General features: G+C 52.3%; 13 protein-coding genes across 13 annotated transcripts; 10 read left to right on the forward strand and 3 right to left on the reverse strand.

The window, feature by feature from the left end:
• Positions 1 to 257: 257 nt before the first annotated feature.
• Positions 258 to 1,549, reverse strand: BU26DRAFT_575681 (uncharacterized protein). The gene has a single exon (XM_033834357.1). The coding sequence runs from the start codon at positions 1,531 to 1,533 to the stop codon at positions 376 to 378; it is 1,158 nt and encodes a 385-aa protein (XP_033692161.1). The 5' UTR covers positions 1,534 to 1,549; the 3' UTR covers positions 258 to 375.
• Positions 1,550 to 4,629: 3,080 nt separating this feature from the next.
• BU26DRAFT_558566 (uncharacterized protein) lies at positions 4,630 to 5,402 on the forward strand (the record flags this gene model as incomplete). Its single annotated transcript, XM_033832581.1, has 2 exons — positions 4,630 to 4,677; positions 4,734 to 5,402. The coding sequence occupies 2 exons, from the start codon at positions 4,630 to 4,632 to the stop codon at positions 5,400 to 5,402; spliced, it is 717 nt and encodes a 238-aa protein (XP_033692162.1).
• A 642-nt stretch (positions 5,403 to 6,044) lies between these two features.
• BU26DRAFT_575683 (uncharacterized protein) lies at positions 6,045 to 7,245 on the reverse strand (the record flags this gene model as incomplete). Its single annotated transcript, XM_033834358.1, has 2 exons — positions 6,045 to 6,900; positions 7,196 to 7,245. 2 exons carry the CDS (start codon positions 7,243 to 7,245, stop codon positions 6,045 to 6,047), a joined length of 906 nt encoding a protein of 301 aa, XP_033692163.1.
• A 1,402-nt stretch (positions 7,246 to 8,647) lies between these two features.
• Positions 8,648 to 9,988, forward strand: BU26DRAFT_37208 (uncharacterized protein). Its single transcript, XM_033822529.1, has 4 exons — positions 8,648 to 8,838; positions 8,898 to 9,348; positions 9,399 to 9,482; positions 9,543 to 9,988. The coding sequence occupies exons 1-4, from the start codon at positions 8,758 to 8,760 to the stop codon at positions 9,902 to 9,904; spliced, it is 978 nt and encodes a 325-aa protein (XP_033692164.1). The 5' UTR covers positions 8,648 to 8,757; the 3' UTR covers positions 9,905 to 9,988.
• Positions 9,989 to 10,071: 83 nt separating this feature from the next.
• BU26DRAFT_499707 (uncharacterized protein) lies at positions 10,072 to 11,111 on the forward strand (the record flags this gene model as incomplete). Its single annotated transcript, XM_033826427.1, has 2 exons — positions 10,072 to 10,540; positions 10,840 to 11,111. The coding sequence occupies 2 exons, from the start codon at positions 10,072 to 10,074 to the stop codon at positions 11,109 to 11,111; spliced, it is 741 nt and encodes a 246-aa protein (XP_033692165.1).
• A 511-nt stretch (positions 11,112 to 11,622) lies between these two features.
• BU26DRAFT_513864 (carbohydrate-binding module family 50 protein) lies at positions 11,623 to 12,453 on the forward strand. Its single transcript, XM_033827709.1, has 2 exons — positions 11,623 to 11,872; positions 11,928 to 12,453. The coding sequence occupies exons 1-2, from the start codon at positions 11,698 to 11,700 to the stop codon at positions 12,341 to 12,343; spliced, it is 591 nt and encodes a 196-aa protein (XP_033692166.1). The 5' UTR covers positions 11,623 to 11,697; the 3' UTR covers positions 12,344 to 12,453.
• A 442-nt stretch (positions 12,454 to 12,895) lies between these two features.
• BU26DRAFT_513866 (uncharacterized protein) lies at positions 12,896 to 13,535 on the forward strand. The gene has a single exon (XM_033827710.1). The coding sequence runs from the start codon at positions 12,963 to 12,965 to the stop codon at positions 13,446 to 13,448; it is 486 nt and encodes a 161-aa protein (XP_033692167.1). The 5' UTR covers positions 12,896 to 12,962; the 3' UTR covers positions 13,449 to 13,535.
• Positions 13,536 to 14,352: 817 nt separating this feature from the next.
• BU26DRAFT_413367 (S-glutathione dehydrogenase) lies at positions 14,353 to 15,706 on the forward strand (the record flags this gene model as incomplete). The annotated part of the gene is made up of 5 exons (XM_033823018.1): positions 14,353 to 14,470; positions 14,524 to 14,731; positions 14,786 to 15,021; positions 15,068 to 15,456; positions 15,503 to 15,706. 5 exons carry the CDS (start codon positions 14,353 to 14,355, stop codon positions 15,704 to 15,706), a joined length of 1,155 nt encoding a protein of 384 aa, XP_033692168.1.
• Positions 15,707 to 15,900: 194 nt separating this feature from the next.
• Positions 15,901 to 16,447, reverse strand: BU26DRAFT_527289 (uncharacterized protein; the record flags this gene model as incomplete). Its single annotated transcript, XM_033830760.1, has 2 exons — positions 15,901 to 16,356; positions 16,415 to 16,447. 2 exons carry the CDS (start codon positions 16,445 to 16,447, stop codon positions 15,901 to 15,903), a joined length of 489 nt encoding a protein of 162 aa, XP_033692169.1.
• A 154-nt stretch (positions 16,448 to 16,601) lies between these two features.
• Positions 16,602 to 18,307, forward strand: BU26DRAFT_513867 (zf-C2HC5-domain-containing protein). The gene has a single exon (XM_033827711.1). The coding sequence runs from the start codon at positions 16,620 to 16,622 to the stop codon at positions 18,219 to 18,221; it is 1,602 nt and encodes a 533-aa protein (XP_033692170.1). The 5' UTR covers positions 16,602 to 16,619; the 3' UTR covers positions 18,222 to 18,307.
• Positions 18,308 to 18,986: 679 nt separating this feature from the next.
• Positions 18,987 to 19,951, forward strand: BU26DRAFT_546296 (uncharacterized protein; the record flags this gene model as incomplete). The annotated part of the gene is made up of 2 exons (XM_033831832.1): positions 18,987 to 19,042; positions 19,096 to 19,951. 2 exons carry the CDS (start codon positions 18,987 to 18,989, stop codon positions 19,949 to 19,951), a joined length of 912 nt encoding a protein of 303 aa, XP_033692171.1.
• Positions 19,952 to 21,439: 1,488 nt separating this feature from the next.
• On the forward strand, positions 21,440 to 21,886 carry BU26DRAFT_575692 (cytochrome P450; the record flags this gene model as incomplete). Its single annotated transcript, XM_033834359.1, has 1 exon — positions 21,440 to 21,886. A coding segment is annotated over one exon (330 nt), but the record flags the coding sequence as incomplete, so codon positions are not given.
• A 63-nt stretch (positions 21,887 to 21,949) lies between these two features.
• BU26DRAFT_558576 (uncharacterized protein) lies at positions 21,950 to 22,662 on the forward strand (the record flags this gene model as incomplete). The annotated part of the gene is made up of 2 exons (XM_033832582.1): positions 21,950 to 22,044; positions 22,242 to 22,662. The coding sequence occupies 2 exons, from the start codon at positions 21,950 to 21,952 to the stop codon at positions 22,660 to 22,662; spliced, it is 516 nt and encodes a 171-aa protein (XP_033692173.1).
• Positions 22,663 to 22,814: the final 152 nt, after the last annotated feature.

A 22,814-nucleotide genomic window follows, 5' to 3' on the forward strand; every position in this document is an offset into this window, starting at 1 on the left:
AACGAGAGAACCGTTCTTGACCTTCCGACCCGATCGATCTCCATCCATCTAAAATCGGACGATGCTATTGCCGGGTCCGGAACGCCTCATACCTTTCTCGTCTCCCCGCACCCAGCTCCGCTTTCCTTCAAGACCGCAACACTCCTTCAGGCGCCACACGTATTGCGGCGATTACGACGTACAGTAAGAACATGTGCATTCACAGAGTGCATATGGTATAAGGAATGCTGAGACTCTAAGCAATTTTCCATTCTATTCGCTTTTCTATCCATGCTGTCCTATCCTTTCCAGCATTCAAGCGCCCTCCAAACGCTTGGCTCTATCCAAGTCCGCTGTGCTAGGTATTGCAGTGTCATCGTGCCAAAGGGCTTAAGTTCATCGACCTGACTTCCTCCTCCTCTTGTTGGGACGGCACTCTGGACAACGCCAGTTCTTTTGTGTCGGGACATTCTTCAAACCGACGCATCCCAAGTGGACCCACCTATTATTTGGACACTTCTTCTTTGACCTGTTCGCGCATTCCACCATGGTACCGACTCCGGCCCAGGGTTGCTTGCACCGGCAGAAGACCTCCTGCTCAACCACGTCATCATTGGCTGAGCCGTCTGGGTCATCCATCGTCACGGCTTCCCCATCTTCGCCGTCTTCATCGTCTTCGCTGTCCTCGTCGGCGGCGGCCTTTCGCTTTCGGGACGACCGCCGTTGGTTGCTAGTGGCTTCTTCCTCCTTTAGCTCTTCCGGTGGAGGTGTCAACATCCTTGGAAATGCCATCTTGTCACCCTCGCGAACCCCATTTTGCCAGTCCTCTTCACGGATGAACCGGTCACCCAACACTCGGCCCTCATGGATAGTATACTCCAAGACCGGTTGGCCGCTCATGACTTCGAAGATCTGAAGGCGCTTCTGTTCAAGCCGGCAGTGAACTTTCGTACCCTCTTTATTTCGAGTGGCTATTTCACCGCCGGCAATGACCTGCATGTTGCTGCGAGCTTCGCCGATGGATGTGTCCATGTTCAGGAGTTTGGTCACTTTTGCCGCAGGATCATCTAGATTGCGACTCACGTAGAGCGCGTAACGGATGCCGCTGGATTTAGGAGTTGCTGGCGCCTCGTCGCTGGGCTCCGTCATCGACCTTTCACCTTCACTTCCTCCTTCCGTCGACTTCTCACTGCCCACAGTCGTAGAGTCCTCGTCCTGCTCGCTGGGGGAAACAACAACGCGGGGTAGCTCTCGCTGATAGCTTCCAGCCCCATCATCAATGACCTTGCAATAGTCGTATCGCAACTTAACGCTCTTGTCAGCTCCGACGATCTCGAGAAGTCCGGGTCGTTCGATCTCGTGCGAGCTACCCCATTCCGGATGTTTGCCGATCTCATTGGCAGCATGCTGAGTCGTAAACGTATAAACCTCCCGCTCGGTGTCGAAAGTGCCGATCAGTAGAGCGTCCTTTCCCGTGAGATCGGCGAGATCTTGATACCAGTAGACGCCGTATTTGACGTTTTCGGCTGCAGGTGTAGTGGGTTGTGCGGACATGGTTTGTGGTTGCGAGTCTCGCAGTGTGGGATAGACGTTGATGGGTGTGGGAAATTGTTGCGCTGAGAAGAGTACGCTGCGATGGGGCTGGGAGCGCGGTTCTATATAGTGAGAAGAGGGAGGGCGCTAGCGCGTCAGTAAACAAACTTTCACCGCCAGAGATCGTTCGCGGGCTTTCTGCGGGGTGTGAGACAGTATTCTTTTGGTCGGCACCGTCCTGTGTAAGCGGGACATCACTTTGGTCACTCTCCTTTCCCCACTTGGTATTGTCAGATGTCCCTCCTCTAAATCCTCTCTCTCAAGGCTATATTCTTTCCCTACCTCAATTCTCCGTCGCGTGTTCCCTTTCATCCCGGTCCATGCAAAACCCTAGGATCGATCGCCATTGTCTCCCTCCGGTCGTCTCTCGGCGCGTAGGAAGCAGCCAGCTTTGCCTCCCTCATTTCCTCTAACCTTGCCCCTTAACCCCTCCCCACGTTCGCTACGTACTTAATCGCGACCATCTCAGTCCATATAATCTCCTGTGCAACTACATTTTGATCCAAAATCGTGCGGTAAGCATAGAACGATCGAGTTCCACCTGGAAACACGAGTTCCGAGTGATGCCACGGCGCGTACGGATGGCCTCCGACATTCGTCGCCTACTCACTCTGCAGAAAATGGCAAGCTTGCGCGTAGGTAGGGCAGACGCAGAGGACGTTGAAGCCGATCCCACGGGTCCCGTGCGAGGAGGTAAGGATAGCGTACATATGGTTCTGTGGGGGCTGGGCCTGAGGCGTGTTGGTGCCGAGTTGGGGTTATAGTCGACTGCATCGCCATTACGGTGCCTTTTAATATGTGGACCTGAAGCGCCTGATCATTCTATCTGCTATCACCTAAGCATTCACTCACATCACTTGGCCACGGCGCGTGGAAGAAATGCATCACAGCTTGGCAAAGGTGACGCTTTCAATAGACCTCGTCCGCATGTCAGATGCTTGCCGCGGAGGCGATGAAGTTTTTTTTTTCTTATCAAGTAAGGATTTTGCACTTGATGCTGTTAGCGAATGCTAGATTGCGAAACAAAAATTGTTTGAATGAAGAAGGCTACACTAAGAAAGGCCGAGAAGAGACCTTCAAAGAAAAGCCCTTGAGGCGATTGATCTACCGTACGTAACTCCAATATTCCCATGCAACATTGTGGCATGAACTTAGTATGTACTGTGGCGGAATTGTCCTCAAATCTTCCCTATGATGTTGTCCACCGTTCACCATATATCCTGAGGTGCCCGTCCGCACTGGGTCCACGGCGCTCTGCTATCGTTGCCTCTCATGACACCGGGTAACAAGTCGGTCCTGATAGGTCCAGATAAGGCGGATATCCACAGCATATGCTCGACTCGATGAGACATCCGTAGGAATCCTTGCAGTCGTTGTAATCCCGACATGGCGCTCCCGGACATCCCCACAGCGCTGGATCGCAACAAGTCGCCGTCTCCATAATATGGTAGCAAATGTTTGCATGTTTGCACTGGCTGCCGGCGGTGCAGGGGTCGCCAGCCGAAAAAGGAAGGGCTAGGGTTGTGGTGTGAGAGGGCGAGGAATTTGTAATTGAAGTCCTTTTTGGGTTCGTGATTTGTGAGGCTGTGGTAGCTTCTATCGCTGCTCGCTGGCTGCATGTTGTTGGACCGGGTGTTGGGAGGGAAAGAGACTCGATTGCCAGGTTAGCGGTGGTGGCGTCCACGGATGGCTGAGTTAAGAAAGTCAGTATAGGAGCTTCAGAGTGATTTCAGTGGACTCACTGGACTGGAGATACTAGAGCCATGGTTTCCTTGTGGATTACTTCGAGAGCGCTGTATGGAAATGGTAATGGGTATAGCGATCGAGAAGGCAATGACCACAACTGGGATCAGAAGATGGAGCCTGGACGTAAAACGGATGATTGCAGCATGCCGCTTAAGATGGGAAAGAGGTGAAGTTGGATCTCGAGCTTTTGAGCTGGCGGTAGAAGTATCACTTGGATGGTAATAGATGTAGTATGTTTGGTCTCCATACCGGATCCGACTACTGGCGTCATGGTTATTCGATCGGCTATTTTTGACGTTTTGGTACGAGTGGTGCCCTGGTACTTTTGTATTGAAAAAGATGCTCTGGACTGGGCTCTCTATGTGGCGAGCTCATATAGGGCGGAATGCAGGTGGTGCAAGGCTTATCACATCCAAGATCCAGAGGCCATCGAGGATTTGGCCATTATTCATCAGACTCGCGTCTTAATAACCCAGAACCAAGAACGCCCAGAACTGAGCATTTTGACCACCTCTTGCAGCGTCCTCCGTTTGCCTTCAATTACGCCCCATGAGGCGGAGCCGTCGTAGTGGGGGGGCATCTGCGTCCTCTGATTGGACGCTTGAGCTCGGAGGACGCGCCATAAATTCCACGCTTGCAGCTTCACCGGACACGAAGATCGGAGTTCTATTTTCTCCTCTATCTTTGGCGATCGTGGAGACCTTCTTGGGGGCTCTTGACCGGCTCGAAGTGGGGCCACTACCCAATTCTACGGCATGCTGTGCAACGTTGCACTGTTCGTAGTCTCGGATCTGAGCTTGGCTAGCGCGAATCGCTACACACAAGGCTGAATGGCTCCATCCCTCATTACTTCCTCTTCCTATTCTTAGTCCGGGGCTACGCACTGGACCCACGCTCCTCTATCAATTAGCCTCGGTATGCGCCGCAAGCATAAGGCAGGCATTGACCAAATTGCATAAAAAGATGCGGGACGGTCCTCCTCTTTGGCAAGATCAGAAGTCGAACATTGAAAATCTACTGAAGATTGTCCGGTGCATCTTTCAAAAATCTCCCCAAGCGCAGAACGAGGTCTCCGAGCATATCATTACACTGGTATTCGAACTTTCTGAGATCTCACATCGGGCCTTAAGCTTGATTGCTCAAGCGAAAAGACCTAGATTCCTCGGGGTTTGTTGGTCTTCAGTTGGTGCAACGGACGCTCTCGCACGAGCTTTCGAGACTTAGCGCACAAAAAGGGAGAATCTAAATTGGTCCTAGCCGAGGACACCTTGACAAGCCCGACGAACATTCGTCCAACCAGAACCCAGAGCGATGGACATCAGCCCCCACCCGATGGGCAACATGGACCAGGCACGCGTAGTAAGTATATGTACCATGCACTCGGTTGTTTTCGAGCATTCCTGACTCGTACCCAGACATCTTTCAAGCTCGGGAGGGTCCATGTAGGGCGCGCAAGCAGCGCAGCGTCCCAGAATGGGTGGGGTCGACTCGCAGAGCGTGCTGAAGGCTCAGTGGAAATTGGTGGGGTCGACGTTGGGGATGGCGCTGCAGATCAGAGTAACAATTACGACGGTCTGGATCGATACACCTTCCACAGACAGCTGGACAAGATGGAGGCAGTGAGTAGAGTTATGGGAATCCACGTCAGGGCCAACTCGGTGCACCAACACGATCGGCCAGCCGAAGCTCGGAACCGCGAATCCTCCCCCAATGGCGCGCCTCCTCAATTATCCCCACGCCACCCCGAAAGTAGAGCCCTTATCTGCAGTCAAGAGCTAGCCTCTCGATTCGACCCAGAAGATGACGAAGAAGAAACGGTTGTCGGGAACGACGAAGGCTCTCCATTCAGGACCGAACATTCTCACGCCCAACCGATCTTTACAAACGGATATAGATATGTGCGGCCGCGAGGCAGGAACCTTAACCGTGATCGGGATTCGAATCACTCGATCCTCACCCCGAGAGCGGCATACAGGGCTCGGACAGAGATGATCCCAGGTGGCGAAGTGAATCGAGACGCAGAGATGGTCGGATTACCGCCCTCGTCAGGCTGTGATGCGGTGTCTCTGGGTTTCAACTATTGATCTGCCTTTATCATGCCATTGAATCCGAGATTGAAGCTCATCGATGGTAACAGCGGGATTTGTTTCGGACTTCCGTTTACACTCCGGAGTCTCTTGATGGGCGTTCTGTTGTGGTTCCATTATCTCTTTCGTCGCATATCACCACACTCTCTTCTCAAATTTGCTCGTGTTTATTGAGTTTCTGAGATGGCATCTGCCACCAGTATACGAAATGAGATCGGTCGTTCGCTCATTTCATTTTCGCACACCACGAGGGGTCCTTCGACAAGCGTGCCGAGGTCCTTCCGCAGGCCCAGTATCTGCCTGGTCTCGTACTAATGTAATGGGCCCAAGATCTATCGCGGGTGATTGATCAGTACTGTAGTATGTCATGGGTAGTGCCCATCGGGTGCTTTGTCGTTGCACGTCGGGCTGAATCGGAACCAGCGTCGCCGAGATCCCTCAGATTGTTCAACGGCGGCGGGTACTGAGAGGTGGATCATTTCCACTGCGCTTAGATTCTGTCGACATTTGAATTCGGACAACCTACTGCAGGAGTGGTATAGATGGTGAGAAATTGGGGAAGAGGACCTCGGGAAGGGAGGGCGGAGAAGGATCGATGATGATCCATTGAGCTAACACCAAAGTGGAATGGCCGAGAGGCTAAACCAAAAAGAAATCCTTCTTCTTCCGCTTCTTCACCATCTCTCCATCCATGATCCCATCACAATAACACTCGCCGAGCAATCGGAACGATATCCCTTCTACAGGGCGGACTACGTAGGGTAACCTCGCTCCCATAAATACGACGACAACATCTCTAGGACGCATATACAAGGGACCCATTCCGACGTACCCGTCTCTGGTGAGAAACGGCCTTTTGTACTTCATTCCTCCCATTTGCAACCGGTACCGACCAGCAATTCCCATAGCTTCAGTTCTTCTGTGTTCCTCCATTGTGACCTCATATTTCTGTTTCGTCAACGCTTTCGCCTGCTCTAGGTTTTCTAGGTTGCGCACGCTTATCTCGTAGGCGTCCACGCACGCACTTGTGGCTCGTACGCCATCGAAACTCGACGTTGCTTCGATGTCTCCGATCGGAATTCGCCATAATGCTTCGGCTCGTCTTGTCGATGATGGATATATGTCCTTGTTTTTGATCGCCGACATCTTGCAGAGCAGCCGGATTTGAGCTAGGTATGTGAGGTATCCTTCATGTCCGCATGATACATAGAGATCTTTGCCGTCTTTTTTATCTCCAGGGCTGAACTCATCTTCACTCCCTTTGTTCTCTTCGCTTTCCGGCTTCTGTTCCTCTTTCTGATCGTCTTGCATGCTTTGATTCTCGTTTCCATCCCAGATTCCTGCCACCTCTTCAATTTCGTCGACGAAGCATCCCTTCAAACCAAGAATGAGTTCATTACCGGAATCTACCATCTCTAATGGACTGTTTTCAGAGGCTGTGAAGTAAGGAACTTCCTCAACAGGCGCCTGCCAGGCGAAAGATCGACGAATTGGGCTAGTCCAGTCAGACACCCAAGATGGGAGGTCCCAAATTTTCCGGTTCTGATCCAGTTTCGGATAATAGGACAGAGCCAGTATATCGATATCTCCGTTCGCTATGATTGCCCTTGCCGTACGAGCAAATATCAAGTCGCTTTGCTCACTGTAACCTACCCGTATACCGAGCTTCTCTGTATCGGTGGCTATTCCAAGGACCCCATATACCGTGTCACAAGCGTATTTCGCTTACACCTTGTTGTCGACGTACAACTTTCGGAGCAGCTGATACAAGTTATCGCCGGTCCCCGTACCTGCGTCTCGATTCTTTCTCCGCTGTCGCACGGAAAAGAAGACTTGACATGGATCATAGTGAACCTTGAGAGCAAGATCTCTAATCTGCTTCGTAGTGCGACTGACGCCTTTGTTGAATATCTGGCGAGCCACCAGGGCCTCCTCGGCTGTGATGCGTTTGCTTCCGCAGATCAATGTTGTCGCTGCCGCCAAACCGAATTCTTGGACTACCCATACTCTCGTAAACCCTACTAGTGGCGGTTCAGTTAGCAGTCTGTTCTGAAATACTTATTGGGTAATTCGAGGAAATACCCGTTGGTAAAGACCAGAAGGACCACGCGAAGCGAGCGTCCTTGACCACAAAGGACTGCAAAGGGGGTGCTTACTATACGTAAGTTAGAATGGGTCCTACTGCTGCTTGTACTAAGCCCTTCGTCCCAGGGTCTCTTAAGAGGACAAGGCTTAACGAAGTCGACCTCGTCTCTCGCTTTCCAACAGCTCAATCCATTATGCATGGGAATTCTCTCCTTGGCGACTACCCCTATCTGTGTTCGCGTGGTCTAGATGGCTGACTTGGCTCGGCCGCTCGGCAGCGGCTGAGTTCCTTTTAGTAAAGCCTAGGCAGAGCTAGACGAGAAGCAGCGTCGTATTAAATCTGGTTGCCTAGGCGTGCGCGAAGAGAAGGAAGGGCGGCGTCGAAATCCGCGGAGTAACGGTAGGAAGAGAGCCTATAGCGGCCAGTCCAAGCGCATGTTCGTTCTCTTCGACAATATGCATCTGACTTCATAGGATAATCTTCGAAGTTTTCGATTCAAAGGTCAGTGCAGCAACGATAAGTTAACTCTTCGAGGCCGGCTTGATAATATGTGTGGAAGTGTTGCGCGTGTACTAATCAGGGTATGGAAGCTACGCACGCAGTACAAATTCTACCCTAATTACTGTATAATTTCGAGAAGGGAGAATCCTTTCTTCTTCGAGGAAGAGCATATCCCGGGAGATGCTGCTGGTGGCGTTGGAAAAATATCTAGTGGTGAACGACCCTTGGTTGGGAATCAGGGCTTAAGCCAGAAACGGCTACCACTGGCGTCGAATCGCTAGCCCGAAACACCCGGGCCCGCAAGGAAAGCCCTGACGCGCGACACCTTCTGCCATCAACCTCTACCTTGCTCTTGGTATCCAAACAAATCTGCGAACGAGATGCGCTTTCACATGGTCACTTGTTTCAGCAGAACTGCTGCCACCAGCCGCCAGCGTCGCCGGCCCTGAGCGACCCCGAGAAAGTCGCCGAATCGTGAACGAAAATAGCACCTCGTTGGCGCGTCAAGGAACCAGGTATGGCATATGACGGATACCGTGCCCATGGCATGGGTTATTCATCAGGCCTCTCATTGTTGGCCCCTCGATCGACATCGTCAACCCTGTTTGCCCTCAGCCCTAGAAACGCCATGGGAGATGGCCCCCAAATTGGCGTTATATATATCAGGCAGCGAACGGGCAGCGAGGAGATTGTCGCACCATAACACACGCGCTCACCAGCAGGCTTTGGCCTTAACTAGCCACCATCGTGAAAGCTAGCAAGTGCATGATGCGGCGATTGCTTGAGAGGTCTACCGGGGCCACGCTTGCGGACTTTCCGTATATTATATCGGTCCCAGCTCTGAAAGTACGCGGCATCAATCATGAATGTACCAACTTTTGAGTGTTCACAGCTGACTGTTCTAGGCTATCGCATGGACAACGGCTGCGATAGCTATTCTCCTTACACTCGGACGACTAGGTATCCGATGGCGCAAATCGCGCCGACTTCACCTGGACGACTGTTTCAACGTAGTAGCCGCGACTCTGCTGATACCCCTCGTTGCTGCGACTCTAGCCTATATCCCGATCGAGTACCGAGCACAGCTGGTCATGCTAGGCGTCAGCGATGATAACCCGTCAAGAGAGGAGATGACGTTCTCCGTCAAGATGGTGCTGGCTACGCTTTTGTTCTTCTGGATTGTTGTGTACATGGTGAAAGCGAGCTTTCTAGCCTTGTACTGGCGTGTTTTTGCCGCGTCGCGTCGCTTCCGGGTCGCTTGGTGGGTGACGGCTGCGTTCGTTGCTATCAGCTTTGGAGTGACATGGATGTCGGTCTTTTGGCAGTGCGGTACGCCGTCTAAACTTGGTGATTTGGGTAAGTGTTCCTGCTCCGACCGTAACGGACTCCTTATTTACTGGCTACAGAGGCGTGCACGCATCTGAGTATGTCGATCCTGAAAGCATTACTCTCAGTGTGGTGCACGTTAGATATCATCGGATGCATTCTGTGTGAGTTCTGGTTTGCATGAGCTTCCGCCCGTGGATGAAACGGCTAACACTTTGCTCTAGTAATGCTGCTCCCTATTCCCATGTTGCCATGGAGAGCAGGGCTGAACAAAGCCCATCTGATAGGCCTGCTTTTCATCTTCACTTTGGTTTTCCTGACCATGGCTCTCGATGTCTTGCGCACGGTCTGGTATCTGTCTCCAAATCTTGCTCATAACACCGATCTCGTCGTCCTGTGGGTGTTGCTCCAACCCAGCATCGCTGTCATCATCTGCGTACTTCCCACATACGGTAGCCTGGTACCACCAGGTGCACAAAGGAGAGCACCAAATTCTTTTCGATCTAATTTTGTAAGGCTCAGCGACGGGGACTTCGGCCACAAACCGCTGGAATTAGGCAAGGTCGGCAATTGTGATAATGTTTGAGGAAGAGACGTCGGGACGAGAAGCTGCTTGCTTCCTGCAATCGATGTTCTTCGTATCAGTTCCGACAAAGGGATTGTCAAAGCATCGGGCTTGATATCGAGCAATCAACACTGGGTCGGATATAAGTAGGGAAGCCGGAACCTTTCCAGAAAACAAGCTACCCAAAGATGTCACCATCGGCATGGATACTCCCCACGCGCATGTACGTTGGCCTCCGCTCCGAAATCCAAAAACCCATCACAACCATCAATGGACCGTTCCAACTTCCCGCTCAACCCGACAACACCTTCAACACCATGAGCGACCCTGAAGCCCTCTTTGTTACGCACTCGCGCGAAATCGCCGAGCTAGCTCTGAAAATGAAGAAGGACGCTGAGACCCCTCGGGAAAGTGCTTACTCATTCTGCATGACACGGCAGACGGATGATGGGTACGATGTCACTGTCGTGGAGGACGGTACGACCGACGTCAAGAAGAAGATCAGACTCAGGATTCAAGAGGTGCAGATCTTCATGACTTGTGAACCGATTAAGGTGGAGTGTTTGGGGGTTGGGCCACCTGAAGAGGATGGGACGATCAGTGTACGACTCAGAGAAAACCGTGGATGTAGAAGGGTGCTTTGTATTGAGGATGAGGGTGAGACGGTGGGGGATACTGTTTGAATTATCGGGTTGCTCAACTCTATGCGACATTGCGCATGGTCATGGGAGGGTAATCGGTTCCCGCTAGTCAACAGAGCTTGCATGCCATATTGCGGGTGTCTTATTCTTTCTCGTTGTTCGTGGCACCGATTCGTGTCCCTTTCACGGTTGATCTGGTGGGAACGGGCATGCTAACCACTTAGAGCACTCAGGAAGCAGTCATCAAGCGGGGTAACGAGCTTCCTTGCACCATTCATTTGCATCTTGCGAACCCTGAGTATTTTCTCTTTACAGCTAGTAAGCAAGTGCTTGTTAATGGGTTGCTGACGTCAGACGATGAAAAGTATCCAAGCAACCAAACTTCGCTACCTGCACTATTATTCACCAGACCGGTACCCAGACTGCCGAAAGAAAATTACCGTCCCATCCTCCTAGGCTCCAAAGAACTCTGTGGGCCTCGCTTCCTAAGCCTTCCCCGTGATCGCGCGACAGACCCGCGCGTTCGGGACCCAGCTAGCCTACAACCAAGGGTGTGCATGCTTACCGAGAGCACTATATTAACCTAACAATCAAAATCCCTTCAAAAGGGGGCGCAAGCGGCCTGCCTACCTCAACTCCGCTCCCTCACAAGCGTTGCTGCCTTCGCAAGACGACACAATAGGCTCTCAACCAAGCTTTTCACGAGCGTCCGCCTGTTAACGGTTCTACCCGCCTTGTCAAATGCGAGGCTGACTCACCTCACTCAATTATCGAAATGCATGGTTAGATCTATTGGCGAGGATATTGCACGTCCGATTTGGGTAATCTACCTAAGGCATACCCAGATGCTTCGCAGGCAGCAGCAGGAGATACATGAGATTCGATCTAGGTAGCGTTACTCGGATCTTTATTTTGAGATCGTTCAGGATTTGCATCCCAGTAGGCCTTCATTTCTCGGCCTTTGCAGGTGCGCTATTGTGCTAGTATCGTGGGCCCCTGTCGATCTGTGCGTTTGCGACGTTAAATTACTTTTCGAGTATAAAGGTGAAGTTCAAGTCTCGGTTTTGGAGGAGCATCACGCTTCGGTCTTCCAGTCTATCACTTTCCCATTCCCGTCGTCAATCATTCCTTTGGTGAACATCCCTCCAGAGCCTTGAAAGTTACGTCGTAATCATGGCCTTCACGCTTTCCGCCGGCATGGCTCTTCTAGCCTCCATCTCTGCCGTGGCTGCAGTCCCTTTCCCCGGAGCCTCCTTCCTCCAACCCCGTCAAGCAACCATGCCCGACCATTGCACGAACTACTGCAGCGTCGGCGCAGGCTGCGTCTGCATCATCAGACCCACGAACTGTAAGTCCAACCACCCACCTCCCTCCTCTCCTACCTAAAAAGCTAACCCCACCAGGTGTCGCAAACTACACCGTAGAAGACGGCGACAGCTGCACATCAATCGTTGCAAAATACCAGTCCTTCCGAGCCACCGACCTCTACGCCTGGAATCCCGAGATCGGCCGTGAGTGCTTCGGCTTGCAGTCCCACGTCCCTGTCTGCATTGACGTGACCGGCTACACGTACCCCGGCCCCGTCGAGGGCGGCGAGATTTGGACGCCCGAGCAGACGCCTGTGCCCGTGCAGCCGGGAATTGTGTCGAATTGCACACAGTTCGAGTTCACGGATAGCAGTGGCAAGCCTGGCTTCGCGGCGCTGCTTAGATCGAATGGGATTACGCAGGCGCAGTGGAATGCGTGGAATTATCCGTCGCAGAACGATACGGGCGATTGGTCGCTTTGGGCGGGATACTTCTCGTGTGTGAAGGCGTAGATTGAGTTGGGCCGGATTGTGGCGGTATCGTTGGCTAGTGGCTCGTGTCTTTGCGTTGGAGGCATTCAGGCATGCTGCTATGTGTACCGCCTCGTTCGTGGAAAGCGGGTGGCAGGATGATGTGCGTCCGGCTTGAAGGTGGAAAATGATAGAACGCTAATAAACATGACGTTAACCCCGAACTCAGACCGTCGAACACATCGTAATATGCCTTGAATACAATGATTGGAGCCTCTCTGCATAGGGATGCGGCACTTGAACATCATTCCACTTGCATAATGTTTAGGATGGCTTACTTGAGCCCGTGACTACGAGATTGGGCTTTCGGTGATGTGCCTGGCCTCTTACTAGGAAGTTCTATCCGAAGCCGTCAGACCTACATAGGCCAGATCGATGATCAGACACTCCTTCTAGCAGCGGCCTTCAAATCACAGAGCTCAAGCCTTGCCTAAGAGAGAGCGCAGTGGCTACAAGAAAGCATTATCTCCGTAAACTCCGAGCGCCGTATCTAAGTAGTTACTCACGGACTCTACTATATACCGCCGTCTATGTACCATTTCTCCTTCCACGCTCCTTTTCTCAACCTTCCACCACCGCAGCCAAACCCACACAACATACCATGTCGTCCAAACGCCTTGAAACCGCCAAAAAATACATCTCCATGTTCGCCACTCTCGACACAACCCTCCTCTCCTCTGTCCTCGCGGACTCCGCAGCCCACACCTTCGCCCCCGCCTCCCTCGGCATGAGCCGCGAACCGCTCGACAAATCCACCTTCGTGCACCACATTTCGTCTCTGCGCGAGATCATGACCGGGTTTCCCGTCTACGCGAAGCAGTACATCGAAAGCGAGAGCAGCAACTCCGTGGTGGTGTGGGCGACGAGTAAGACGCAGTTTAGGGAGGATGTTAAAGACGAGGGAGAGGGGGTGGACTGGGACTATGAGGGCGAGTATGTGTTTATGTTTTGGATGGATGAGAGTGGGGAGAAGATTGTGCGGACGGTGGAGTTTTTGGATAGTTTGAAGACGGAGGGGTTGAGAGGGGTTATGAAGAGGGCGAGGGCGAACAGGGAGAAGAGATTGGGAAAGGAGGGGAAGGCATGAGGATTGCGATGCTAAGGGTGAGGTACGTCCTGAGCTCGCTAGGGCGGAGGAAGTCGCAGTGTCGGACTACGTACTGTTGTGTAGCAAAATAGAGACGTTTAGCGGAGAACGCGAGTGACATTTGCGGAAGCCATCGAATCGTGCGGATCAGGATTCTGCAGCTCGGACTTAGCGGAGATACTAAAGACTCCAATTCATCGGGAGGTGCTGGATGGCCTTGCATAATCATGTTATGATCTAGTGTTAAGAGAGACTCGCGAAACAATGTCGAATGATACTTGTGTTTTAGGGAGGAGGGGTTTCTCTATCCCCGGCCATTCATTGCCTGGCGTACGCGCTAGGACTAATTGGGCTAGACTGAAGCGCGATCCGTCAGGTAGTGGACGACAGTCTCAAGAAGGTCTGATCTCTGAATATTCTGCTACAGAACTTAGCAAAGGTGGCATCCACAGTCCAGCATCTTCCCACAGGCTCCTCACATACCGCATCTCCCACCTCAGACCGCAACGCGCAACGGCAATCCTGCAACGACACTTAATCCTCATTATATACCGACCATAGTTACCCAATCCGCAAGTGGTGTTCGGGAATAGCGCATGGCATGATTCCTGCTTCCGAGCCGGGACAAGCCTTTCGGAACCGCTCCCTGCACCCCACAAAGATCGACGAACAGCCCCTCACAACAATGACGATGGCGTTCCGCATCCCCGCGATTCTTTCCCCTATAAACATAAGAAAAAGCAACCACGTCTCTGCAAAGCGCGTCATCTTGCCTGCGACCCCTCTATTATTTTAACCGGTCAAGATGTCCGTAAACCCAGGTAACCAGGCCGACGTCGTCCCACTGCTTGATCCTCAAAACGACCCCGGGGACACCACGACGAACGGAGCAAGCTCAACAAACATGCCGGATAAGATGAAAGCAGTGCATTATGAGGGGCCTTTCAAGGTCTCGGTGAAGGAGGTCGAGGGTCCGAAGATTCAGCATCCGGATGATGCAATCATCAAGGTGACGACCGCTGGTATGGCTCCTGCATTGGAACGAGTATCGAGTTCGCGTTAACAGCTTGCGCAGCCATTTGTGGATCCGACTTGCATATGTACCAAGGTCGGACGGCGGCGGAAGCTGGCTTAGTGTTCGGACACGAGAACATGGGCATCGTTGTCGAGACTGGTTCGGGTGTGACTCTGCTGGAGAAGGGCGATAGGATTGTGCTGCCGTTCAACGTAGCAGACGGCCGGTGTCGTAATTGCGAGGAGGGTCGAACAGCATTCTGCACAGGGTAAGAGTTCCATTGCGTTCTGAAATGAGGAAAAACGAGCTGACGGCAGCACAGAGTCAATCCAGGATTCGCAGGCGGCGCATACGGATATGTCGCCATGGGACCATACCAAGGCGGACAAGCGCAGTTTTTACGTGTTCCTTACGCGGATTTCAATGCGTTGAAGCTGCCAAAGGGAAAAGAGCACGAAGCGGACTTCGCACTGCTAGCGGACATCTTCCCAACCGGATGGCATGGGCTGACGCTTGCTGGATTCAAGCCTGGAGAAAGTGTCGCAGTCTTCGGAGCTGGTACGTGGGCATCGGTAACTATGGATCCGCCACTGATGTTCGACAGGTCCCGTAGGTTTGATGGCGGCATATAGCGGGATCCTTCGCGGCGCGAGCAAGGTCTTTGTCGTAGACACCGTACCTGAGCGACTAGATGCGGCGAAGAAGATTGGCTGTATACCAATCGACTTCAAGAAGAGCGATCCTGTCGAGCAAATCATCAAGCTAAATGAAGGGATGGTGGATCGGGCAGTCGATGCTGTCGGATACCAAGCAGTGGACTCTTCCGGAAGCAAGGAGAAACCGAACATCGTCCTGGACCAGTTGATAATGGTGACGAGACCGACCGGAGGACTTGGTATTCCTGGCCTCTATGTGCCGGCGGATCCCGGAGCACCCGACGAGCAGAGCAAGAAGGGCCAAATCTTGCTGTCGTTTGGAAAGCTGTTCGAGAAGGTAAATTTGGGTCCACACCTGATCCTCTACCGCTAACACTGGGTAGGGCTTGTCGTTGGGGACCGGTCAATGCAACGTGAAAGCGTACAACCGCTATCTGCGAGACTTAATCATCTCCGGCAAAGCAAAGCCTAGCTTTGTGGTGTCGCATGAGATCAACATCGACGATGCGCCGGGGGCGTATGAGAAGTTCGACAAGCGGATAGAGGGGTATACCAAAGTTTTGATTCATCCGAACGGGCCGTTGTAGGCTGACCTGGTTTATAAGCTTCGCTGTACCTAAGTTGAATTTGTAGCACTCACAATATCATATAAGAGCATCTATTGATATGAAAGCTGCTCGTTGGGCGCAGCAGATACGTGCTCCATTCTCCGGCTGTTTTCTCCCAGTGGCCAGCATTCTCGAACGCTTTGGCTAAGGGCTGATTCTCTTCATTGCTCCCCTCACACGAGATCATCCTTCTCGACAGGGTATGCCCTCACAATTTTGACCTCTTCGACCGGTCTATCCTCCTTGTCGGTCTTGACCAAGCCTAGCTTCTTCACTACCTGCATCCCGCTCTTCACCCTGCCAAATATGGTATGCTTGCCGTCCAGCCACGGCGTCGGCGCCAAGGTAATAAAGAACTGACTTCCATTTGTATTTGGACCTGAATTCGCCATACTCAGTATGCCTGCCCCGGTGTGCTTCAGCGCGGGCGATATCTCGTCTTCGAACTTTTCGCCGAAGATGGACGCGCCGCCGCGGCCGGTGCCGGTGGGGTCGCCGCCCTGGATCATGAAGTTGGGGATTATGCGGTGGAAGACGACGCCATTGTAGTAGTTGCGCTGGGCGAGCGTGGAGAAGTTCTTGCACGTTTTCGGCGCGTGGTCGGTGTAGAGTTCGACGGTGATTGTGCCCTGAGGAGTCTGATGAGCAAGCTACTTGATGGAAAGAAAACGGGGGCCATGGTTATACCACAGTAGTTTCGAGTTCGACCTCGGTCGTCATGGCGGGCAAGTAATGAGGGGAAGGTTGAGTACCTGGATGGTCGTGAAGTGTTGCTCTGGGTCTGCGCCCGGGAAAAGCACCGCCACAACGCCACAGCTGTGGCTTGACGCTTACTATATCGATGAATCAGAGAAACGCTCCGTCACCTGAACACCCATCATCAACCGCAATAATGGATCTATCGGCCTGGGCCCTGCCGCAACTATCGAAGCTTCTGCCGCTAGATGAAGAATCGCTCAAGCAGGTCATCTCTTACACAGAGACACTGTCGAATAAGGAAGCGGCAGACCACCTCCAGAATTTCCTCGGAGACAGCCCTCAAGCCCTGGAGTTCATCACCTCGTTCAACAACCGGAGAAAATTGAAAGCTTCGGCTAGTTCAAGTCAAGCTCAAGCATCAACTGACATCTCAGAGGTCCCGAAAGCCAAGACGAGGAATAAGAAGAAGCAGGGCCTGAAGCTTCCTCCTCCGCGGCAACCGGAGAACTACGGCAATACCGCGGGTGCTTATATCAAGAAAGATGAGGGAGACTATATGGCCGGAGCATCGAAGTCGAAGGGTCTGAAGCCGAATGCTTTCGCTCTATCGGATAAACCAGACGCCGCCCAGAAACCAACCACATCCTCAGGCACGTCGACACCAAAATCACGCGGCATCTCGCCGGCACGACCTGCACCGGTGCAGAAGCTGCCTCCTTCTGCAGCGGGTCAGTTGATTTCAGATGCAATTCCCTCCAGGACTTCCTCCCCCAAACCAAAAGCGAAAGTCAGCGTCGCCGGCGGAACGCCCATGCACGGAGCTTCCACCGCGCTGAGCGACCTGGAGTCTGCGATAAGAGCGCTGGAAATCCAGACGAACCCGACTCTGTCCGCAGGTCAAGACAATAACAAGCGGAAATGCGACTGCATGGCGACACGCCACCCGCTGCTTGAAGCAGCACCGAACTGCCTCAACTGCGGCAAGATCATCTGTGTGAAGGAAGGCATAGGGCCTTGTACATTCTGTAATCAGCCATTAATCAGCTCTAGTGAGATTCAGTCCATGGTTAGAGTGCTGAAGGAAGAGCGCGGTAAAGAAAAAATGGCGGCAAACAATGCCGGGCAGAAGCGTGCGGATGTGTCACTGGCACCACGCCCTTTCTCGACACCGAGGTCCACTACTCCAGTTTCTTCAAATCCTGCATCAGATGTTGAGTCGGAGAGTGAGAAGCTTTCGAAAGCGAAACAGCACCGAGACAAGCTCCTTGCTTTCCAGGCGCAGAATGCTCGACGAACTCAGGTCCACGACGAAGCGGCAGACTTCGAAACCACGACTGCTGGCTTAAGCATGTGGGCCAGTCCACAAGAGAGGGCAATGCAGCTCAAGCGGCAGCAAAAAGCGCTAAAAGAGCAAGAATGGAATGCAAGACCTGATTACGAGAAGAGAAAAGTCGTAGCGAGTATCGACCTAGTAGGGGGAAAGATCGTCAAGAGGATGGCGGTAGTCGAAAGGCCGTCGTCTCCAGAGAGCGGCGAGGATCTGCTTGAGCCGACTGACGTTGGGAGCCAAGGCACCTTATCCGGTGGAGGAGGTGCGTTCAGCAGGAATCCACTCCTTGGTGGCCTGATCCGACCAACGATCAAGGTTGAAGGCAAGGGGAAGGAGAAAGAGGGAGAGAGGAAACAGGCATGGAGGAGAGTACAAGACGACAACGACGATAATGAGCAGTGGATTCTTAATGGAGGGGTCTATGGGGGTAGGTCCGACTCGCAAGAGCAGGACGGGTGCGGATAAGCGATCAGTCATCTACGCCTGCAGCAGAAAATACGAAAAACATCCGCTCATTTTCCAACAATTGAGTTGTTTCAAGTTAATCCTAGTCTAAAATCCAAACCTTACAATAACCCTCGGTTTGACAGCGAATGCCCAGCTTTACTCTTACCGGTCACCGTCGGTTTCTCAGCCTCCCAAGATTTGGAGTTTCAGAGCGGAGGAAGGGCGAGTGGACGTAAGAGGCCGCGATATCATTGAATGCCACTAGAGCGAACTGATATACCTAAAGCAAACTAACATCTTCTATTCATAACATGCCAAATGGTCAATCCTCAACGAGGGAATGTCGACAACACCGAACACAAATGATCCTTGTTGAATTCCGTTTCTTGCCAAACACGTGGACGTCTTTCCTATTCTCGCAAATATTGTTGGCTACTGCTGAAGCTGCCCTCCCGCCGTCAATCAATTCGGTGTTACACGACGACTACATGGGCAAATTAACCGCTGCAGCAAGGAGAATTGGGAAAGAAGGAAGGAAGGGAAACGGGCGCCTGAAGGAAGGCACGTGATTGGTTTTCCTCTTTTTGAGTCACCAACCTATAGAGGTTACGCGGACTAAGGAAGGCACGTAGCGAGGACGGCGTTGCTATGACGAGGGAAAGAGCTAGGGCCATCTACATAACTACTAAAGGGTCAAGGCTCTGCTCACATGCTACAACCCACCTCCGAACAAGTTGCTTCGCCCCTCCAAGTTATCATTGCCGTCAACCATCTTGTTGCAAGATGACCGACTTACGAACGAACTATATTATCTCGCACGGATACGCGGAATCGGGGCGGTATGTTTCCTCCAAGTACAGGACTCTCACCCAAGGTGCCTAACGACTCGCAGGTTGCATTTACAGCAGTGGCTATGGAAGATGCAGATGGGTTGGGATCTCCACCCCAGCATAAAGCTTCCAGAGGATGGCGAGCTACGCATAGCTGATCATGGTTGCGGAAATGGGTGCGATTGGCAACCCCACATCTGTTTCACCCTCGCTAATTCTGAGTTTCCCAGAGCTTGGATCATATCGATGGCCGGCGAACTGGAGGATGCGCAACTGCAGCGAGCAGTTTTGACAGGATTCGACATATCCGCGGTTCATTTTCCGGCTCCAGAAAACCTCCCCGGAAATGTCAATCTGAAGGTCCTCGATGCCTTCGTGGATCCGCTTCCTGAGGAGCTGGTAGGCAAATTCGATGTCGTCCACGTCCGTGTGTTCACTGCCGTGGTAAAGAATGGCAACCCAGCACAACTTATCGCCAACGCGGTGAAGATGCTCAAGCCTGGTGGCTACTTCCAGTGGGATGAGATGGACAGCGAATCTTTGAAAGCCATCCCGCCCCAGCCGTCCGTTTCAGCCGCCGAGACACAAGAGATGCTCGACACGTCCTTGGTATCCGCTAGGTCCGCTATGAGCCTCGACTATTCCTGGATCCCCCGTCTCGGGTCGCTGTTCGAGCAACATGGCCTAGACGTGCTAGCCGACTTCAGGATGGACGTGAAGAAAGAGTTCAGGAAACCAATGACGGATTCGCTACTCATGGTCCTTGGCCATATTGCGAAGATCGCGGTGCGGGATGGTTGCATGGTAGGAACGGATAAAAATTGGGAGGAGCTATGGAATAACTCCGGCGCTGAGATCGAAAACGGCGTCTCAGTGACTACGGACATGCTCGTATGCGTGGGCCGCAAACGGTCTTAAAGCTACAGCTATGGTCTAAAGGACTCGAATAACTAGTGTAGCCCTGAATTCATTTGCATCTTTTAGGGTACATGAATGCCATCTTCCATTACCCTGAATGTGAATGATGTGATTTTCTTCAGGTGTCAGTACCAAGCACAGACTTGTTCGACCTTGGTTCACTATGGGACTACTGAGTGCCGCAACCTTGAGTTGGCCACATGCGCCGTCCGCGATAACATTGTGCAACAGGTGAAGGGATAAATGAGGGGATTGGGTAGCAATCGAGTCACTATCGGGTTCGAGTTCAACCTAACGCTCCTCGCTTGCGCCGATATCGTAGATAACATACTCCCCACTGATATCCTAACACCATTTCCTTTCGAAATCCGAATGCAAATCACGCAACATATGTCGTGGAGCAGGCGGGCCAGGCAAGCTGAGCGATAGGTTGCATAATGCCGAATCCAAAACTGGCGCATCGCTTCGACCTCATTGCTGTGCCGCACTACAGCGCACTCAATGATAGGGACGAACAAGAAGTTGGTGATGCCTCAAATGCTGTGCCTCAGTGGAGTCACAGAATGCTTTCACTTTGATTAATTCGAGCAACCTGAGCAGTCCGTGCATCGCCACTCCGTTGGTGTTACATTCAATGTAACTGTTGGAGTTGGGGCCCCGACGTGCTGTCGTGCAGCCATTGTTACTGTGCCTTGATCGATACACAAAGCGGTATCGGCTCAGCTCTAGAGCTCAGTCACATGTCACTTGGAGTCACTCTTTCCGTAGCGCTGAGGTTGCTTAAAACTTCAACATTCGAAGCCGCATTCTAAAAGGCTAGCCAGCAAGCTCGACATCTACTAGCGGAAATGTTCGTCATCATTGTAACGGCGATCTCGGTGCTCGTGTGTATCAGAAACGGGGGCGTTGTGTGGATTCTAACAGGCGTAGATAACGTGTTTTACCATCTACCGGCTCCACCTTCAATTCCTGGATCGTTACTCCTGTATATGACCTTGCCAGTGATTTTGGGCATCGCAGTTTTGATTCTGCGCAGTCCTTTTTTTTTTTTTTGCTTTGGAAAGTCATTTGGCTCTCTTGAAACTCCTCGAAAAGCCGAAATTCTCTTCAAGGCCTCTGACGGCCTGTATGTAGGTATTGCCAAGAAAAACCTCTATCCGGGTCAGCATGCTGAATAGCATAGATTGGGCACATGCCAAAAATAGCGTCCCTCAAGTTGGATACCCTCAATTCAAGCCTTCGCCAGGCCATGGACAAGTACGAGTCGTACAGCGCTGCGCTCACCAAAGAGTGTATAGCGCGAGCTTCACAAGCTAGAGAGTGCAGTGCAGCCAAGGAGTGTGTTCGGTGTGCTATTGGAAAAGTCTAAGCATGATGTCGACGAGAGGACTTCAGTTCCGGAATTAGAAAGTGAGAGTAGTCTTCTGGTGATGGCGGGCACGTCCAAAGTGGAAAGACGGATTGTCTACTAAACCTGACAGTTAAGCAGGGTCTGACACCACAGCAAATGCACTCGCAAACATTCTGTTCAATCTGTTGAACAATCCGGACGCTCTCGAGAGATTGGCGAAAGAGGTCAGGTCAAGATTTGCCGATGTTTCCCAGGTCCGACCCGGCGCAACGCTTCAAGAATGCGAGTACCCTTCTGCCTGCATTGATGAAGGGCTGCGATTGACGCCTGTAGTTGGCGGTTACCTCCAGAGGGGGTTGCTTGCAGGAGGCGTGTCGATCGGCGGCCAGGTTGTTGTCGAAGGAACTGATGTGGGTGTATCACACCACGCCGTTATGCGAAACAGGGAATATTTCGATAATCCCTAGACGTTTGATCCCCAACGCTAGATCCCAAGTGAGAGTGGGGAGGAGACGGTTCGGCGCGCAAGAGCGGCGTTCTAGCCCTTTGGTATTGGCCCCATTGGATGCATCGGAAAGAACTAGGTTATGATAGAGATGAAGCTAGCATTGGCTCAAATGGTGTTCGAGTATGGCATAGATATGACCATGGCGGCCGACGAAAAGCATCTTTCTGCCATTGAAAGATTGCATCGAAGGGAGAAAGGGGCCACCGATAGATTTGTCGTTGCTAGTCAGGGGCCGTATGTCAGGTTTAAATCGCGTTTCTAAGCCGCGCTAGAATTCAGCATTGCCATTAACGCCTTCCCCACAGCATCGAGGAAGATAGCATAGACAAGCCTTGGAGACCGCTACCCGCTCAGCGAATAAGCCCAGTATCCGCGGCCAAAGTGCGGAATATAGCACGAATTATCGGCGTCCTGTTTAGCTAGTATGCCAGTGGTTTTAACGCCTTTCTGCTGCAAACGATCATCACCTACTACTACAACGAGCTCGGCGGCTCCCAGGGACTCTGGATTATCCGCGACACGGAGAGCGCTCTTGGACTGGTCACCTGGCTGTTTGGGTGTATTAGTGTTGCTGGAGGTCCGGAGCTGCGGTTCGGCGGGTCTGAGCTGGTATCTGCAAGCGTGCTGCTTGCGGCTACCGCATCGACTATGGCGATCCAGGATTTCCGAGATATGGAGAGAGATCGGGCATCTGGGCGGCGTACGCTTCCAATTTCTTTGGGCGAGAAAAAGGCACGGAGAGTTGTTGCCAGCTTGATCGCGACATGGAGTCTTGGTGGGTCTTTCGTATTTGCGAGGTCCTTGTTGTCGATGGTGACGCTGGGTGCAACGGAATTGGCTCTGGCCACCTGATTGGTGTTGAAGCGAAGTCGGAAGGCCGATAAGATGGTACTTGAATGCTGCTATGTGTAGTACGCCATAATGTGTGTGGTGGTAACATAGAGAGGCGTTGCGGTCGTGTGCTTGGGTGAAACAACAGGAAGGTAGTGTTGCTTGCTTGTCTT

Source organism: Trematosphaeria pertusa (assembly GCF_010094035.1).
Source record: "Trematosphaeria pertusa strain CBS 122368 unplaced genomic scaffold BU26scaffold_1, whole genome shotgun sequence".
Lineage (NCBI taxonomy): Eukaryota > Fungi > Ascomycota > Dothideomycetes > Pleosporales > Trematosphaeriaceae > Trematosphaeria > Trematosphaeria pertusa.

Bases quoted from the DNA above. Each gene is read 5' to 3' on its own strand.
- BU26DRAFT_575681 (XM_033834357.1), bottom strand. From the start codon at position 1,533: ATGTCCGCACAACCCACTACACCTGCAGCCGAAAACGTCAAATACGGC.
- BU26DRAFT_37208 (XM_033822529.1), top strand. From the start codon at position 8,758: ATGATGCGGCGATTGCTTGAGAGGTCTACCGGGGCCACGCTTGCGGAC. The intron at 9,349-9,398 runs GTAAGTGTTCCT...TACTGGCTACAG, and splicing joins GTCTAAACTTGGTGATTTGG to AGGCGTGCACGCATCTGAGT. The intron at 9,483-9,542 runs GTGAGTTCTGGT...ACTTTGCTCTAG, and splicing joins TATCATCGGATGCATTCTGT to TAATGCTGCTCCCTATTCCC.
- BU26DRAFT_513864 (XM_033827709.1), top strand. From the start codon at position 11,698: ATGGCCTTCACGCTTTCCGCCGGCATGGCTCTTCTAGCCTCCATCTCT. The intron at 11,873-11,927 runs GTAAGTCCAACC...TAACCCCACCAG, and splicing joins CATCATCAGACCCACGAACT to GTGTCGCAAACTACACCGTA.
- BU26DRAFT_513866 (XM_033827710.1), top strand. From the start codon at position 12,963: ATGTCGTCCAAACGCCTTGAAACCGCCAAAAAATACATCTCCATGTTC.
- BU26DRAFT_513867 (XM_033827711.1), top strand. From the start codon at position 16,620: ATGGATCTATCGGCCTGGGCCCTGCCGCAACTATCGAAGCTTCTGCCG.